General features: G+C 39.9%; 2 protein-coding genes across 2 annotated transcripts; both read left to right on the top strand.

Moving 5' to 3' along the window:
• The first annotated feature begins 255 nt into the window (after positions 1-255).
• LOC125764569 (uncharacterized) lies at positions 256-1,184 on the top strand. The gene is made up of 2 exons (XM_049428935.1): positions 256-636; positions 709-1,184. Exons 1-2 carry the CDS (start codon positions 580-582, stop codon positions 1,042-1,044), a joined length of 393 nt encoding a protein of 130 aa, XP_049284892.1. The 5' UTR covers positions 256-579; the 3' UTR covers positions 1,045-1,184.
• A 1,004-nt stretch (positions 1,185-2,188) lies between these two features.
• LOC125764546 (uncharacterized) lies at positions 2,189-3,177 on the top strand. Its single transcript, XM_049428904.1, has 2 exons — positions 2,189-2,711; positions 2,777-3,177. The coding sequence occupies exons 1-2, from the start codon at positions 2,439-2,441 to the stop codon at positions 3,110-3,112; spliced, it is 609 nt and encodes a 202-aa protein (XP_049284861.1). The 5' UTR covers positions 2,189-2,438; the 3' UTR covers positions 3,113-3,177.
• The last annotated feature ends 15,060 nt before the right edge of the window (positions 3,178-18,237 follow it).

Genomic DNA, 18,237 nt, shown 5'->3' with positions numbered 1-18,237 from the left:
ATTAAATACTTTTTCATCCTCAAAAGAACTAGTAGATCAATATTAAAATCTCACGTGAATTTTCATTCAAGAGCTTGAATTACGATGCGATGTAATTATATGTTGTAGGTGCAAGAATACCTTCGAAGATAATTCAGATTGCCATCGAATAGCTCGTTAGTATCTATTAAATCCAGTTACTGTTGGTAGTAAAATACGTTCGAGAGATTGTATTTGAGTATGTGCAATAGTAAACAAATATGTGCCGCTCGTCGCTCGTTACACTTTGCAGACCTTAATTCTGAATCATTCATGGTTCGTGTAGATTTCAACTGATTATCTACGATGTGTGTTCATTGCTAAAACAACTACTGAATTTCCACATTAGAATCATTGCAGTATGCATTAGAATCAGTTGCATTTCAATCGTCAAAGCTACGTGTATTAAGAAATATGGTGGCTACCATCAGGAAATTAATTTTATGCATAGCTTTATTGGGAGATACATTATGTTTGGAAATATTATTCGAACAGTTTGAACAGTTCAATGGATTTGATATAGTAGATATGAAGCTTTGAGTTCGTAAGTTTAATCATACGATGACGGCACTGAACGGCACGATATCCATACGGCAGCCAATATCCAATGATCTTGTGGTGAGTCTAAAAATCACATTGTAAGCAGTATTTCAAACGTTTTAAAAATCTATTTTCAATTTCATCATCCAGTTTCACACGGACATGTTTCACAGTCGGTTGGGAAATCAGCAGTTCAATCACTACCCGGCCAAACTGCCAACGAGTGGGTTTTGTAATTTTTTCGACAATCTACACAACATGTACGAGGAGCATATACGGGACATTGTGAACGTACCGGAGTTAAACGAATGTCCGGTAACGGTACGGGATGTATTTATACTCGATAAGCCATTCCCATCCTCCGTCTTGCCACCAGTTTGTCCAACAGGGTTGTGGAAAATTGTAATAAGCGGCAGGTTACAAGAGGAGGAAAAACTAAGCTATCAGATGGTGATGAAAGTGTATGAAAAAGATTACTTCGGATGAAAGTTTGTTCGAAGTGGAGTAATTTATTTCAATAACTTATTATTGTTTAATTTAGGACTTGCGAAATTGAATAATACTTAGCGCTGGAAGGATATTTATTTAACCAAAAATTATTTACATAAGCGTCACTTAGGGGTGAAAGGGTTTTGGGAATATTGAATAAAATATCAACAGTTGATAGAAGTAGAATATTTTCGATTATTATAATTAATATGTTTAAGCTATTGGCATATTATAATTGACATGAATTACCACAACATTATTTTACAATTTTTTGTGTAGTTTATTATAATATTTAATTGTAAAAATACAAGTAAAATCAAAAGTTGAAATAAAATTGTATGATACCCTAATTTAAAATTGTGTGCAATGTGTTGGTTGTTCTCACTAGCGCCACCTATTGGCGAATAGCAGAAGTACACAATGTCACGTTGACTGTTGTTCTGGTCTCAATGAATACACTGCATTTCTTCATTTACTTTTTATTAGGGAAAATAGGCAATAGATTAATTTTAAATTAAGTTAAATTAATTGCTAAATTGCTAAAGACATTGCTAGTATAAAGATTTCTTTTCGACAATTAAAAGCTGCTTTGTATTATAAGCATAATTTGACCAATACTACCACTAGAGGAGACAATGTTGACCTGGCAATCGCTCTTGTTGACGACTGGTGTACCGTCTTATTAGCAAGGGAAAAGTTCGAGCGTGTGGAACAGTTGGACATGAAGAAGTTTGGGAAGCTTGGATGACTCTCAACCATTTAAATCAATCAAGTTAAAGATCAAACGCTCGTGGTGAGTATTGCTCCATTTTTAATAATTTTTAATTCGAAATTTTTAAAACATGCATCATGGTTTTCTTTTCTTTATCCAACTAGTGCTCAAGTCGTCTCTTGAATCAACAGTTTGCTAATTCTAAACTACACCTACCACCGGCTAATATATGTGAGTTTCTAAACCAAATGCTTGAGGAGTATCCGACGGTTGTGTCATTGGAGAGATCATATCATAAAATAGGTATTCACAGTTAAACTGACGTTGAAGTTATCAAACTTATGGTCAGCATTCGTTTAAGTGACGACTATTTTGTCACGATAAAAAAATTATTTAAAAGGAAATATCCATGCAACTCGAGAATGTCTAGCTATCTAGGAAGTGAGTCTGTCTCTGTTTGAAGTATATTTGAATGCAGTTCCCTAGCCAAACTAAACAAAACAAGGAAATACTATCGAATAAATGTATCTTTTTGCACGAATTACAATTAGTGCTGGTACTATTGATGTTGCCAGTGTAGCTCAACTGTGATAGGCTCGCAATTTATTAGATCTTCATTGTTATCATTTTACATGACTAAGCGGAGATCATCGAAACGCAACACCGTTGTGATTACCTAATGGTGGGTCACCGTATATATGGTTCGTTGAAACCAACTGTCAGCAAAACATTTACTAATACGATGTTCGGTTGGCAGCAGTGTCTATTGTTGTGCATGGTAGCTGCCTGTGTACGGCCGGCTCTTGCTATAAAGGCAGCGTACGAACGTTTCGAGCAGTTATTCGGCGATGAGTATATTGATTTCGATGTGCGCGTTCGCAAATTCAATCGGACAGAGATGACACTCAACGGAACGGTCCACGTAAAACAACCAATAGATAATACGATCGTGGTGAGTAATAAGCAAATAAAAAATCTCAACATCAGATTTATGTGAGCTTTATCTTTTTAAATTAGTTCTCAACTGATGTGTTTCTAAGCCGTCTCGGAAATCAACAGTTTCAGCATTATCCAATGCATCTGCCCACGGGTGGTTTTTGTGAGTTTATAGACCATTTACATGAGGAGTATCCTACGGTTATAGTTGATATTGTAAATATTCCGCAACTCTCCGAATGTCCAATAACTGAGCGATCCATGCACATACAGGATAAACTCTTTCCAACGGAAGCATTACCTGAATCACTGTCGAGTGGTTTGTGGAAAATGGTGATCTCTGGCACATTGAATGAAACGGTAATAATTCGATTCACGTTCAGCATTCGTCTAACTGATGACTACATGACCTTTTAGATGTGAAGTTTGCATTCATTTAAATGATGATTTACAATAATAAAAATGCATCAAATGAAAACTGATATACGGCCGTATCGTAGATTAATGAGGTGTTTTAAAAATCGAGCGGAATTTGCTTTTATATGTTTATATGCTGTATAATTAATACGTTTTATTTTATAAGGATTATAGAAAACATTATAGAAAAATAAATTTCACTACCATCGGCTCAAGTATAATTTTAAAATATGTTTATGTTCATTGCCAATTGTTTTTAAGCAAAAAACAATTTCTTTATACCTGATTTCCTTTTTAGCTATTCGGCTGTTCAAACAAGTATATTTTTTAACACTTTTATACCTCGCAAATTATTTTTGTTCAAATATTCATTTTAAAAACTGAATAAATAGTTAAGAATAAATACATTTTGAGATTTATCAATAAAATTGATAATTAAGACAAAAAAATTAACAATGCTCTTGTATAACGATTTAATAGCATAAATGCACTTCAAGCTCTTAACTGATTTGATTACGTGTAGATAGTTATATAGTTTCGACTAGCAACGAGAATCGGAACAACTGCTTATCTCGTGTGCAATTAATTAAATGTAACGCCCTATGAGTTGTGTTCTGTACAGTTCCGTTAGCGTTGGTTTCCGTGAGCCTTTCACAATTTAAGCGTGTTTTTTGCTTGATGTACTTTTAATATACAAAAAATCCGTTGTATTAAATTTTAGAATCGGTTGAAAGTTTATTATTTATTTTTAAATACAATGATTCAAAAGCCTAATAATATTACTGATAAGAAAGGACAAACGTTGTATCATCCATTACAATAGCTATGGCGAAAAGTGAAAAAGGCAGGCAGCATTGTTGCCGTTACTGTTTAAATTTATTTTCCATTCTGGGCTTGGGCATAGTTTTATTTCAAAGCTTCGATTCCCTGCTCATTTTGCCGTTCCTTAGCGGATTGTTGCTACCATTCTGCCACCCGTATGTAGTCAGCAGAAAAACAGGCAAAATTTTGGGTCGTTTCCTGCACCCAAGTGCCGAGCAACAGTGGTAGCACGTGGGCGAGTAGTGTAGTGCGATAAATCAAGTGAGCTAGAAAAATAATATCGAAAACAGCCTACTCGACGACTTTTCCACGGCGCTCGGGTTTTTCGGCTTTGTATCGCGAACCCCGCGCTTCACGAGAGTGCACCAAACGGTTGTTGTTGTTATGTTTTCCGCCCGGGGAAGTAGCGAAACGGTGCTCTAAGGAGGCCGAAATGTACGAAAAACTGCCTGCACGGCAATAGGTTCAGTGTGGTGCGTTTTGTGTACTGTACGGAACAGGGAACGGACAGGGAGACAGATGGTGGTGGTTAAACTCTCTCAAGGATTTTCGTTTCACCGATCGAATTGGTCCCACTCTCTACGAATGGCTATGGGGGTGTGGGGAGGTGTACTTTGCCTCTTTCGCCCATCAGAAAAAGGATGTCTTATCGTAGATTGTGCTACGATGGAGAATGGTTTTTGGGGACGAAAGTTAAGGTGGACCTTGTCCCAGCAAGATATACCACTTTCTTCCCAGGTTTGCTTGAGTTCCACCGACTGGAAGACAGGAAGCAATCGTACGTTCGACGAGTTGATCTACTTTTTCCACCCATTTCCCGTACGAGTCGGAACGGTGAACTTCTTGGATCTGTTGCTATGGTAGGTGAAGGGGGTGGAATCGCACGCACATTCACAAGGGAGCTTTTTTATGTTGGGACACTACTAAAAGGTATTCTTGAGTAGATTTTGTAGTACTTGGTTAGTGAAATTTTCAAATTCTTTTTAAATGTTTGCTCACGTTTAAATGTAGATGATTTATGAAATGTAATAAGTTTTGTTGAAATTATAAAGAACACTATTCTGTTATATTAAACACATAAAACATTGTTTTATTTTTGGGAGTTACAACAAAATATGTTGTAAAAATTTATTCTCTAATATTGTTTCCCTATACTTCCCATCATGCCTTATAAAAGTCTCAAAATCTTACCGATAATTGTATTTCATCCCTGCACAGCTTTCGAACATGTTACAAACTAAATAAGTGATTAATATTATTCACAATATTAGTAAGATCATATGCCATTCAGAATAAGTCACTTGCAAGTTCCAGCCTTTCCTTGGAAGTTCTTTCGCATTCGCCATAGTGTGCTTTCTCTTCTATATATCTCTTTAGATTTCAAGTCTATTTTTAATGTATCTCATTACATTTATCTCCTTTTAATCTCCTCTTTGTTTGTATGTTTCTTGTTATGGTTTTGTGATGGTTTTTAGACATTTTGAATCATATTTTGAAATTATGTTCTCTATTATTGTACTCTTAAATAGAAGTATATATTTTGGACGCATGTTGTATGTTTAAATATTTAAAAAGTTTAAAGTATTTGCTTTGCATTCTTTAAGTTCTAATTGTGATTAAACATTTCTTCACTTTTTAGTGTTCTATTATTGAGTAAAATTTTACATTTTTTATATTTTTACAAGGCATAGTGTGAGGTAAAGTTCTTCCTAAATTTTTTGAAGTTATAGCGGATCTTTTGAAACTTTATTTCACTGTGTACTGTAGTAGGCGGATGTTAACTAAAATGTAAAGTTTTAAAAATAAAAACAATTTTTGAAAAATATTTATTTATAGCTCATTCCACACTAAATAAATGTCCTTAACAGTACCTTCAACTCTCAAAATGATTTTTTAATGTGTTATAATGAAAAAGTGTTCGATAAGGCGCAGCAACATTACTAAAACAAAAACTATTACTGCAATAAAATTGCCCTTGTAATGGGTCGTACGCAACCTGGGTTGGAATAAAATTTGCAAGAGGTTTGTCATTTTACACCAGCGGGTTGTTTTTTGCTTTTGCTCTCACAAGTGCGAACATATAAAATATTGAGCAGTGACGTTGCCATGTCTCTCCTTCTCATAAACATTCCTGTACCATCATGCTGCACTATGTATAAGTATTAACTCGTGGTTGTTGTTTTGTTTCGTTTCACTAGAGACGGCGTAAATGTAGAGACGAAAGCAAAAAAAAAAAACAAAAAGGTCGAAGTTCGTTCGCATCCTTTAAGGTGTACCGGGCCACTATCACAATCCGTTGGTTTTCCGCTGAAACCCAGTCTCGGAATGGTGCTAAGTAACGAGAAAAAGGAAAAACAGAGGGGCTTAGTTTCTGGTATGGTTTGTTTTTCCTCTAGCACTTTTAAATCCATTTCGCCTGTTTTTTTGTTGTTGCTTCGGTGTTTTTCCCTGAATTTTTCTTCTATGTGCTGTGCTTTACTAGCGCTATAACATCTCGAATCCCCTCGGGAAGAATGAAAGATCAGCAACTAAAGTTTCCGATCGAAACGTCCCCATCTGCCCGCTCATTTCCACCAAGAGGAAAAAAAGGCTTTTACTGGGACTCTAGGCTTACCCGGTTACTTTCCCGATTAAATGTTTTTTCAAATTTTCCATTTTTCTTCCGCTCAAAATGTTGCCCCAAAAGCCGCAATCGTACGGCGGCCCGTAGAAGGCCCCCTTTCGGTGGGGCTCTGTGTAGTGTTGTAAAGGTCTCAAGGTTAGGGTGGATAGAATTTTTCATAACATTTTCCATTTTTGCACGCTGCATAAATTGTTAATAAATTTTAAGCTTAGAGCCAATGCTTGTTTCCCTTCCCTCATCCACAGAAAGGACGGCGTTGCATTTGGGACGCGGTGAGCACGGTGAATCGTCCTGTTTGTGGAAGGCTGTCTTGGCAAAGGCACAGCAACGATGGAAAGGTGATGAGGCGAATGGAGACCAGATAAATATTCTATCAACGCTGCAGCCTTCTTGTGGGATCGAGTTGCTTGAGCGATTGGAGCTGGGAATGGTTTCAGCTGTAGCTGAACTAGCTGACTATCTCGTGCGCCATGGTAACGCTGCTGTGAAACTAAGCCTCGTTAGGCAGTTAGTAGAAGTGGGACGCTAGGAGCAGGAGTTCCATTTTTCCTTTCGCCTTGAAGGCTTTCCACGCTGAACTCGTGGAAAGTGCGCTTCGCAATCCGGCGAGGGCAAGGGGTAAAGTTTTGAGGCCATGCGTATGCTGAGCGCTTTTCCGAAGCGTAAAAGGGGTATTTGGGAAATGGTGTGCGGATTGAAAAAATGATTTCCAACCAAAAACGGGCAAAGGCAATGTGGCAGCAGCATCCAAGCAGCGGTGAAAGTTGTTTAAAATTTCATGTGCAAACGATTGTATTGGTAAAGCGGAGTACTGAAGGCTGCAGCCTTCATGGTGGCTGGTGGCTGGCAAACGGAGAAGACATCGACAGTACCACTTTGCCTATTCACTCTTGAAAATTAGTTTTCAGGGGTTGCGGTGAAACCGGAATTTTCATTCTATTCCACCGAAAGGCACGACGGCAGTTGTGCGTTTGTAATGCAGCGGTAAAGGTGATGAAGGGGGCAAACGGAAATGATGCTGGCTCTAGAAGTTGGCCGACTCGGCAATCGAGAAACAACAAGCGGCAAGTGGTATCCCTTTTTCAAGCGGTGATGTAGCGAGTAGGGTGCTCGGTGGGTGCAGAAATATAAAGGGATGCCAATGTTCGGATGAAGAGGGGGAAAATTGGTTCCCTAGTGCAAGTGGGAACTATGTCAGTGGTGTGTACTAGTGCCGCCGGTTGTACCACATGCAAACATTGACTATGTACTACATTACGATCACAAACACACACACACTCGTGCGTACACAACCCATGCCACTAGCATACTGGAGGTGGGAGCCACAGATGGGCCCATGCTAACTAGCGTAATGGTGGACAATTTTCTTTACGCGCAGTGTGTGCCTGTTTTTGAGCTAATTTCAGTTAAACGGAGCGTAGGGCGTTGGTAGGTAATTGAGCTTTAATGTACAATTGTGATTTTTGAAGAGTTTACCATGAGCAAGACTGCCAGCACAGTTTTCGGTGTGTGTAAGACGCGTGCAAATATAAATGGGATTATTTCAGGTGGTTCATTTTACTGCGCCTAAATTGCTGCAAGTAGTTAGCTGGAGAGTGTTTTTGAGGGTGGCTACGAATGCAGTGGCATCGACAATTAGTTTGTGGTGGAAAAAGCAATTAATATGTATTTACTATTTCTACTGTTTACGAATTATGTTTATTTAATACCTTCCTCCTCCTCTTAGGGTTTCGTTTAATCTAAAATGAAACAAAATTAATGAAAATAAATGCATTATACAGAGCGAGTGTGTAAATGTTTTCCGAATGATAGACAATCAGTGCAAACGATATACTATTTATTTTTAGATTTAAATTTATTGTTGATATTTAACGGATAACTCAATGAGGTACTGTAAATAATATTAATGTGGAAAATGTCTACATATTGCAGATCAATCGGCAAAGAATTGATCTATGTTTCTCCTTTAGTTATCGTTTTCATTTTGATGGATATATGGGACGAACTTTTAGTTGTTTAATATTAATATAATTGGTTGTTTATGTCTTTAATATTGTTAAGCGATCACTGGTGGATAATTTATATTATTCAAATAAATAATATCAAAATCCTAGCGTGCATTAGCGTGCTCTGAATTAAAATCATTGAATCAAAACTAGATTACATTGATGGAATTGTAAATTTTCGTTAATTGATTATTATTGTCACGATGATGAGAAAAATCCTTTGGTTTTCCAATTTTCAATAAGACCTCTGTAAAATTTAATTATAATATATTTTTACATTGTGTACCATTAACGTACTTCCAACAAGAAATTACGTCTAAATTAATACATTTAAATTATCATTGAACATGATTTTCTTCATTTTTTACTAACTACTGCTACTAACGTAATATCATGCTATTTCACTCACTCAAAACACCCGCCTGGTGCAGCACAATTGTTCATTAAATTTTGGGCTCATTTATTACAACACCTCGGACAGCAACGGACGGTAGCGTTTTATTAGATGCTTCCACTAACGGTGTGCAAGCAAAAACCTTCCCTTCCATGTGCCATGTTTTCCTTGCTTGGCGAAAAAAAAAGAATGCGGCCAACATTACACCACATCCACATCCCGGAGATGCATTGAATTATATCCCCATTACGGACGGCGAGGCAGTGAATCCGGTTTTTATTGCCTTGCCCAGGCAACGACCGAAAACGAAAATTCCAGACGGAAAATCGTTGATCCAAACACCGGAGCCCCTTGTTCCAGGTCGGTCGTCCTTGTTGTGCTGCGTCGGGAACGTGCTCGACCGACTAACCCGCTCTCGGGCAAACGCTTTTCGTGTCACACGCACCGTGTGCATCCCTTTCCCCCTTCTTTTTTTAGTGTGCGCTTCCTCCGACTACACTGTAAACGCTTCCGGACCCGGGATGGGAGATGGGTGGATTTTCATCTTACTGCCACAAACAACCACCCATTCTTACATCGTTCTTCTGCTTCCTTCACTCTCTCTCTTTCTCTCTCTCTCTTCCGTGTGTGGTTGATCCTTTCTTCCATTGCTATCACCACACGGATTGGGCTTTCCTTTCTTCCACGCCGAACAATTTCCCTCACCTGCTACGCGATGTCGAATAACACCCGTTCCGACTGAAACCAACCACCTTACCCTGTCCACCTCACGCCACCACAAGCACCAAACGGGAAAAGTGGGCAACCGTCGTTTTTTTTCGCTTGCTCGGTTAAAATGTATGTTTCGGGAAAATTTATAGTCTTCGAAAATTCGCTTCCAGCAACCCGGGGGGGACGCGCATCCGTTCCGTTTGTGCGACCTACCGAACTACATTGGGCGGTCGGTCCCATTCCGATTCGCCCAGCGCCCCCTTACGTGATAAGGCCACGGCTCTTGCATCTCTTGCTATTGCTTCGATCCCAGCAGAATCAGGTACCGAATGCTTCCCACTGCATAGCGTGTCATAGCCGGCTACATAGCCAGAATCAGCGCGCAATCACTCACTCACACAGGCACACTGGAATGGTGGTTGGGAAGCAAGTACATAAGACAAACCCCTTCCAGCTCTCACGTTCCTAGCCAGCGTCAAGGCACAGACGTTGAAGCTGGAGTGGTTTGGGGAAACGCCAAAACCAAGCGATCGAAAGTGAAAGTCTGCCCTTTGTCGTGCGCATACTAGAGGGATGGGGCTGGGAAAGGATCCGAGCGGAAGAAAGGACGTAGCTTCGTCTCCAGAATCCCCCGAAGGGGCCAACCGACACGGTACGTGAGAAAGTGAAAGTGAACTTTTTGGCGCCATCGCCATCGTGCACAGTAAGCAGCAGCAGCAATAAGTGGGAAAAGCGGAAGCGTCGGAAAAAGCTTCCCTTGAAAACTTTCTTTCTTACGCAAGCTCTCTTTCTCAAAGTGTAACCAGAATCTTACTAGCTACCTCTCTTTCTTTTTTTCTCTCTCTCTCTCAGTCTTATAGAAACCTCTTTCGTTGGGGCTAGTTTCACTTTCACCGTTGGCAGTGACGTTGAAGCAGGAAATGAAAAATGTCGCTTCCCCCCTTTACCATTCCATCCCTAGTTTTCCCAGGCATCATCCTTCAACTTCCGGCCAAGACATTTGCCAGGAGCGTTCGTTCCCAAGACGCTCGTTGTCTAGCGTTGGTCGGTTTCGGGATCAGGCAGGGCACACAAGCAATTGGCGGTGTGTACAAAACGGACGGACGTCAGTTCTTTTCATCCCACCGAGAGGAGACGTGCTGCAGAGAGCACTGCAGCAGCAGCAGCAGTAATGGCAGCGGACAGCGCGAGGGTAAAACTTTTCCCATCGGAAAATTGCACAGGACACGGGAAAACTCGTCGTCGTCGTCGTTCTTCGTCTTGCTCGGTTTTTCATCGTTAGTATCGTGTATCTTGACGCTCGTTGCGTTGGTTGATCGTGCGCGTGGGGTGTGAGGTTTTGAGAAGTTTGGTCTCGGTTTTTTTTGGGGGAGGGGGGGGGGGGGGGCAGGATGAAACGATGGGATGGGGATGCGACCGGTGTCTTGGTGCGAGTTTCGCTTTTCCTGAGCGTGTGCGGATGATTGTTATTGTTGCGGATGGCGCGGAAACCGGGGGTCTCGATAAAACTGTCATCGTTTTTCGCATCGTGTACGCCCTTGCTCTGGACGTTGTTTTATTTTCCCGCGCTCACACCGGCTCGAAACTATGGGAGTATCGTTGCAATTTCATGGGCGTTTTGGTTGTGGTTGCTTTATTATTTTAATTGTTCTCTAATGATTTTGTAATACAGCATATTTGTTGACTATATATTTCATGTAATTGCATTATAAAAATTAGAATACTAAGTTAATTTAGGTTCAAATCAACCGTTGATTAGGTACGGTATGAGATAAGCTCTTGAACTACTAATGGCAAAAGTCCTTCCAATTCTTTTTAGATTCCTTTTTAGCATCTTTTAAATATCAAGATAACTAGGAAGCGATCTGATGTAAAATACATGCTAAGGTCATATAATATTGTAAAAGATCTGATAACTGCGTCTTAAAGCTTATTTATGAAACCAATCCTTAGTGCCTTAAGTTCAAGTAGTGTTATCTCTACAGATTTAAAGACCAAAAGAAATTCAGTCTTATGGTCATCTACATATATTCTTCTTTACAAATATTACACCCAAAAATACTTTCTAACATATTAGTAAATTGAGTTTTAATTCTTGATTTTGGACACTGTTGAGTCCTCTCAAAACTAACCAGAATTGCATGAATGTTTTTTTGCATGAGCATTAAAATCATAATCTTTTTAATAATCTTTTTTTCCGGAAGTAATTGCAATAAAAATTAAAGTGTTTTGAACTAATTAGCTGATTAGTTTGCATAGTTCTTCATCCGTCCTTACGGTCAGACACCGCTGTTTTTCGGGAGTTCTTTTTGAATGAAGAATAATTCCTATTTCACCTAAACTTTCTGTCAAGAATAATGATGCACACCTAAAGTAGATAACTTCAATTTTATCTCCCCAGAATGGTTCATGCGCCCGTTGTGTTTATTTGTTTCGCAGCGTAGGCTAGTCGGCCGAGACGATTCCGGTCACGATAACGACAGCAGGCGACCGGGTGATGGTCGGGAGTCGAATTTCCTACTTTTCCTTCACCGGGCACAGGAAAGCGCGTAAGAACTGACAAAGCAAAAACGAAGCACGCTGGTTTGATGCTGGTCCCGCTGTTGCTGCTGTGCATCCCGTAAGCGGTAGCTGTATTATGTGGGTCACCAACGGGACACGAAAACCCTAGCGGGTGGCAGGCACAACGATGTACTAGGCAATGTGAGCCGTTCTTTTTTTTTGCTTTTGGAAGAAAATATCGGCCAAGGAAGATGGTTTTGTAGGTGAGTAGGGCTGCCGGTAGTGATACAGTGGTAGTAGCGGGGAAAAGGTGAAGAATTCAACAGGGACAGGCGATGCGTTGCTGAAGAATGAAAGAACGAGAAGGTCGAGCAGAAACCCGGCAGTACGAACCGAAAGTAGTAAGATGTGTTCAAGTGGATGGCCGAAAAGTTGTCGGCTTCGATGCTGAAGCTTTCTTGCGTTTCCTTACCGTACCGTACTATTGTAGCTAGCTGTCCTTTCAGGTCCCATTTCATCTTTCCTCCGCTGCGTTCACCGTTCTTGAACGTTCTGGTTGAAAAACGGCATGGAATGATACATCGGAGCCCCCATCGTAGCACAGAGCGGATGTACGCTTGAAGGATGTTCCAAATACATTTTGTTGAAAATAATGTACACGAACGACAGTGTCACATGATGTCAAGTGTAAGGACGAAATCCAGGGATGCATGGATGGAAGATGATGTTGAAGAGTAGAAAAATGAAAACTTTAGATGAACATAACAGCATACAGCACCGGGATTGGACCATGTCTATGCCTTGAAGTGGAACAACACTGCAACTAATGGAAGTTGTTTTAATCATATTAGTTTTTTTTGTTTTGTTTGAAAGTGATTCGGCAAGTTTGATGATTTTTTTTGTTATTAAATATTAAAGTATACTTTATGGATAAGTGTTATGTATACTATTTTAAAAAGAAACTACCTAATTCAAATTTCTTTCTTCAAAATTGTTTAAAGAATTTTGTAGAAAACGAGCATCGTGGCTTAATATTATTTCACCTCAAACTAACTAAAATTCCAATTATCATTGTAAAAAGATTAAACATTGCAATAAAATTGATAAAATAGCTCCTCTTACAGTTCCTTAGCACGGTCGAACAAAGCTTAATCGAATTAATCCCTTCGAAATCCCCTTCTTGACGTGCCAATGTCTTAGGGCATCATTTTAATCAGAGCCAACGAGCAGCGTTTCAAGTGTCTCCGGTATTTGGGCCTCAATTTTTTGTGACCGCTCACCGCATTTCCACGTCTATTCGCTTTGCCCGCTATTGTTATGATTGTGCTGAAAGGTATATAATTTATCTCTGCCCGGGATAGCGCGCGCATCCGTCTTACCGAACTATTGCTGCTTCCTTGCAATGTGAAAATAGGCTTGATAGGCATTTGCTGGAAACAATGGATTTCGATTGGATTTTAAAAAACTACATAACGAATCGGACGGTTGATAGAAGTGAGGTGGGACTAAGTGAAGATGTTGGAGACGTGTATTTACTTGCCAGCAATTCGCACGAGGAGCCTCGTTTCAATCGTTTCTTTGTGATTGTCCTGACAGAGGACGAAAATCCGTTTTACGCACCGGTATGGGTGCAGAAAAGGGATTAGTGTGCGAGAGGAAGGATTCAAAAATTCATCTCGTATTGGATAAAATTCAGCAAATCAGTCGCTAAATGCTTAGTGCCAAGAATTCCGAAATAGGTCTACCTTTAGTAATCGTGATGGAGTAAGAAGGTTAATGCATCATACATACGCACCAAAGTCGAAACCTGTTACCCGATATCACTCAGCATCAGTCTCGTGGGACGAAAGCGGACCGATCGCAAAAAAAAAAATCCACCTGGTACAAGCAAGGTGTGCGTGTATGTCCCTCGAACAATGGATGGCTTAAATGTCCTGCCTACGATACGCTACATGGTTTCGGTCGAAATCTCGAACGCTCGTTCAATCAAGAGCATTTGCTCGTGTTTCACCCGGTTAGTAGCATCGCACGCACGGTGCCTGAAGGACATCCACGACTTGGTTTGTACTGAGTCAGCAACCGTATACCGTTCGCTCCTTAAGCGGCAACCATTTGTAAAAAGGAAAAAAAAAACAAACTCCTCCGACTCACATCCTTTTCTAGCTCCGACCGTCTGATGGACGCCATGAGTGGGTGTGCGGCCTGGAAAATCATCTTCTATGGTACTTCAAAAATCATTAAAATGTATATAACTACAAGCGGGCCGGTTGGGAGCAGGTGGGACAGGATGGATCCTGCATCGCTTCTACCATCCTTACGCATCCTTACATCCGCTTCCACTCGAACGAACAATAACGCATAGCGGAAAGTTGATGCTGCTGCTGCTGCTTCTGCTTTTACATCATCCACCAACGGGATCGTTTTTCACCGGTGGAAACTTTCACTTTTCCGAAACAGAGCTTCCCATCCCCTTGTTACCTTGCACAAACGCCGTCCGCTTAGCAGCTGTTGCAAAAATCCTTTCCCTGTGCCCGAGCACACCTTTTCGGTAGCAGTTCGTTCACAACGGCACAGCGACGTCTCAATCTTCTCGCATGGTGTCCTGTATTTGCGAAGATGATGATGCACGAGTGATAAGAAGAAGCAGGTACACCGAGCCAAGCAATTCCCCGCACAAAGGAAAATGTGTCGTGCCACAGTTTTCCATCCGAACGACCATTCGGGAACGGGCACTATATACTCACGTTCTCACGTCAGCTCACGGTGGGATCCTGAGTGCTGGCACACTCATTTCGGGCACGTGTTGGTCGGTGATGGGGGTGGTTGCATGTACACACGCGGGACACATCCTTATCAACCGTTCGTGTTTGAACTAGTTTCCCTGCTCACGAGCAGAAAAGTAGCGAGACAGTGCGTTTCGGCTAGAATAGACAAAATGACGTACGGTGAATGTGTAGGGATGTGCTACGGGGTGGACGAGAAGGAGCGACAAAGAACGGGAATGCCGGGGAAAAATGGAACTCAAGATTCGCTTCACATGAACTGGTGATTAGAATCGTTTCGGGAAAGAGAAAACCGGGTACGAAGCGACGCAGGATGGCGTCCCCCTTGCTTTGGGAGCCTGGGTGAAAGTGAAACGATATATAATTACGAAGCGATGCGTTGCTATCGGTCAAGGGCTGTGTAACAGTGGCACGGGGATCACGGGGACGAGCGTGGTCGTTTCCAATTACGATAAGGGGCGCATTTTAAATTGCGCGTGGCCTACGCAGGAAGGCGGGAAGGTTTTTTGTTGGAAGAAAGCAAAAAAAAAAACATTGCAGTAAGGACGTGCTTTTGGGCAGGTGGTAGAATTTAATGTACATTATTCTGTCCTTAGTGCTTGCATAATGTGAATTGCAGATGATGTTGAACAGCAACATAGTATGGAGCTGTTTACCTTCGTTAGATGGAATATAGTTTATTGTTATAATATTTTTACTTTAATTAGTTTTATATTTAAACCAACGAAAGATTACAAAACAATTTACTATTATTTTCACTTTAGTTTTGTATGTTTTAGGACAGCAAATTGTCAAGTAAACTTATTTAGATTTTTAGGTTTAAACTTCAATTCACCCAAGTGGACAGATGTGTACATTAACCTTTTCTGAAGGTTTTAGGATTTATTTTATTTGATTAGAAGTGGCAATGTGTAGTAGCTTAATTTATTAAATATATAATACAATAATAATTACAGTTTAATCGTTCTTAGAATTTCCTCGCACCACTTTAATATGAACACAACATTTTCTTTACGTTCGATACCATTGCATACATTTAGGCGCATACAGTAAATTGAAGTCTTTTGTTGATTATGCGCTCCAATATTAGTACTACACTGAAAAAAATATATTGATAATGTATTTTGTAGCAAAAAGCAATATTATTTGGATAAATTGAAAAACAATAGTTTTTCTTGTAAGTTCTAAGAGTTCCACACACAACGAATACACTTTGCCGATTATCCACCTTAAATAACTTTGCAAATATTTATATGCTTGAAGCACGGTGGCAGTGTATTACTTGCCCAGAATGTATGTGAAGTGTTTGCTGAGAAGGAAGCTGGTCATTCTATTGTTGATCCCGCGAATGGGTACTTCGTGTCCCCATTTCACGCAATCACCTCGATGGTACTTGATCTGCACAAAAGTTGAAGATACTTAAAGCGTTGTGCGCTTCATGCAAATGGAACGCAAACTCAGATGACGTATGTGTCTGTGCGTGGACTTCTCGTCACATTTGGTGGACAAATCATAGGAATGATTGTTTTATTTGGTAGTTCATAAGAAATGGGTAGTTAAAGCTTAATATTATAATTGCTCAATTTAATAGTTCCTTTCAATAGCTTAACACTAATCTTTCTCAATAACTCCTTTTCTCTCTCTCCCTTGAGCGTGTTTAATGGTACAATGGAGTTGAAAAATATAGTAAAATAGAACATTTAAAAACAAACCAATGAATCCGCGCTAACCACAATATGATTGAAGCAATTTCCGGTTTTATTCCGCGTGGAAGCGTATCGGCATTCCCCGATACGCCGATATTCATTGGGCATCGCGAATTAGACACGCAAAAGAAAGCCAAAATTAGTGAAGCGAAGATGGAAGCGGCGGGAAGCACGGGACATGAAATGGACAAAATATCATCGCGATTCATTTGTTTTTTTCGCTTTCACGGTTATGAGATGTCTCTGGGTCCTTTTGAGGACTTCAATGGTGAAGGTATTTTTTTGAGGATATGAAGAGGTTTTTTTCTTTCTCGAATTTTTTTTTCGCTTGAAACCCAATGGGAAAGGGTTGCGCTTATGCTGGAAACCGGAAAACAAGGGACTGGTGGTACTGGTAGATAATAATGGTTACGGTTGGTGAAACATGAAACGGATATCCACCGAATTTGGTTGAGCTGTACCCAAAAAAAAGGGACATAGAATTATCCCGGTTCTAATCGAATCGAAACGTTTCAGGATTTTCTCCGCGGCATGCAGATTGTTTCGGTTGCTTTCCTTTTGCCGTTTGGTGTGTTTGTTTTGTTGGATGGTCGTGTTTTTTTCTTTCTTTGCTGGATACGCGAGTGCACGATTTGGTCACACGTTGGTCAGACGAGCCTTGGGTTTTATTTTCGGTGTATGATTATCAAACAGCGCGCTTGTGCTTGAGGGTGAATAAAAAAAAATGATATGTATTCATCAAGGTCTGGTTTTGAGTTTATCCCGCGGTACAATTGATGCTATGTTGAATATTTAAATAATTAGAAAATATTTTTGGATAATATAAAGATAAGAAATTTAAATTTCTTAGTTTCTTAATTAAGCATTTTGTATTACTTTCTATTACTATGTTTTACTTTCTCACAGTGCATGTACGAGACAGTAAAAGGTCCTTCTTTTTTTATCCTGAAGCTAATCAAGACAAAAAAAAGTTTCGCGATTTCTTTGCAGGCCTTTTTGCTGTAGTTTTCTTCAAGTATTACCTTTTTTTCCTTTTTTACCTTTTCATTTGAATGCGCACAAAATTAGGTACTTGCAGTGTGAATTTTGGGCCTGATTATGCCATCCATGATTTGAATGTCTTCGTCCGGATTTCGGGCAGGGAATCTATCACCATGCTAGAAAAGGTGCAATTTAAGGTCGTGAGAACTATTTTCGCACAGAACGGTGACGGCGCAAATCTATCCTAGTGCGAGAATTATTTTTTCTTGCTAGTTCTTGTATTGCTGGAAAACAATGCTAAATTTTACTGCAAATCTAGTGCGAAACAGGTTCTGCAACGGCTGTTTTGGGTTTTTTTTTTCGTCAAGCCATTCCATTTCTTTGTTTTGAAATGTTTTTTTTAAAGTAAAGTAATGGGATGCATTCCTTTGGCGGAGAACAAAACAAAAAAGATCGTTTTCCTTTCAAAGTGCTACAAAACGAACACCGGTTATTGAGGGATGTGTTTTAAAGGTACTTCGGGATGTTTTTCTTTTCCTGTAAAATATATATTTGAATGATATTTTATGCTTTGAAGATTCATAAGTTTTCAAAATT

This window comes from Anopheles funestus, chromosome 2RL (assembly GCF_943734845.2).
Source record: "Anopheles funestus chromosome 2RL, idAnoFuneDA-416_04, whole genome shotgun sequence".
Lineage (NCBI taxonomy): Eukaryota > Metazoa > Arthropoda > Insecta > Diptera > Culicidae > Anopheles > Anopheles funestus.
The sequence above is the reverse complement of the archived record's forward strand: the minus strand, read 5'-3'. Positions and strand labels throughout refer to the sequence as shown.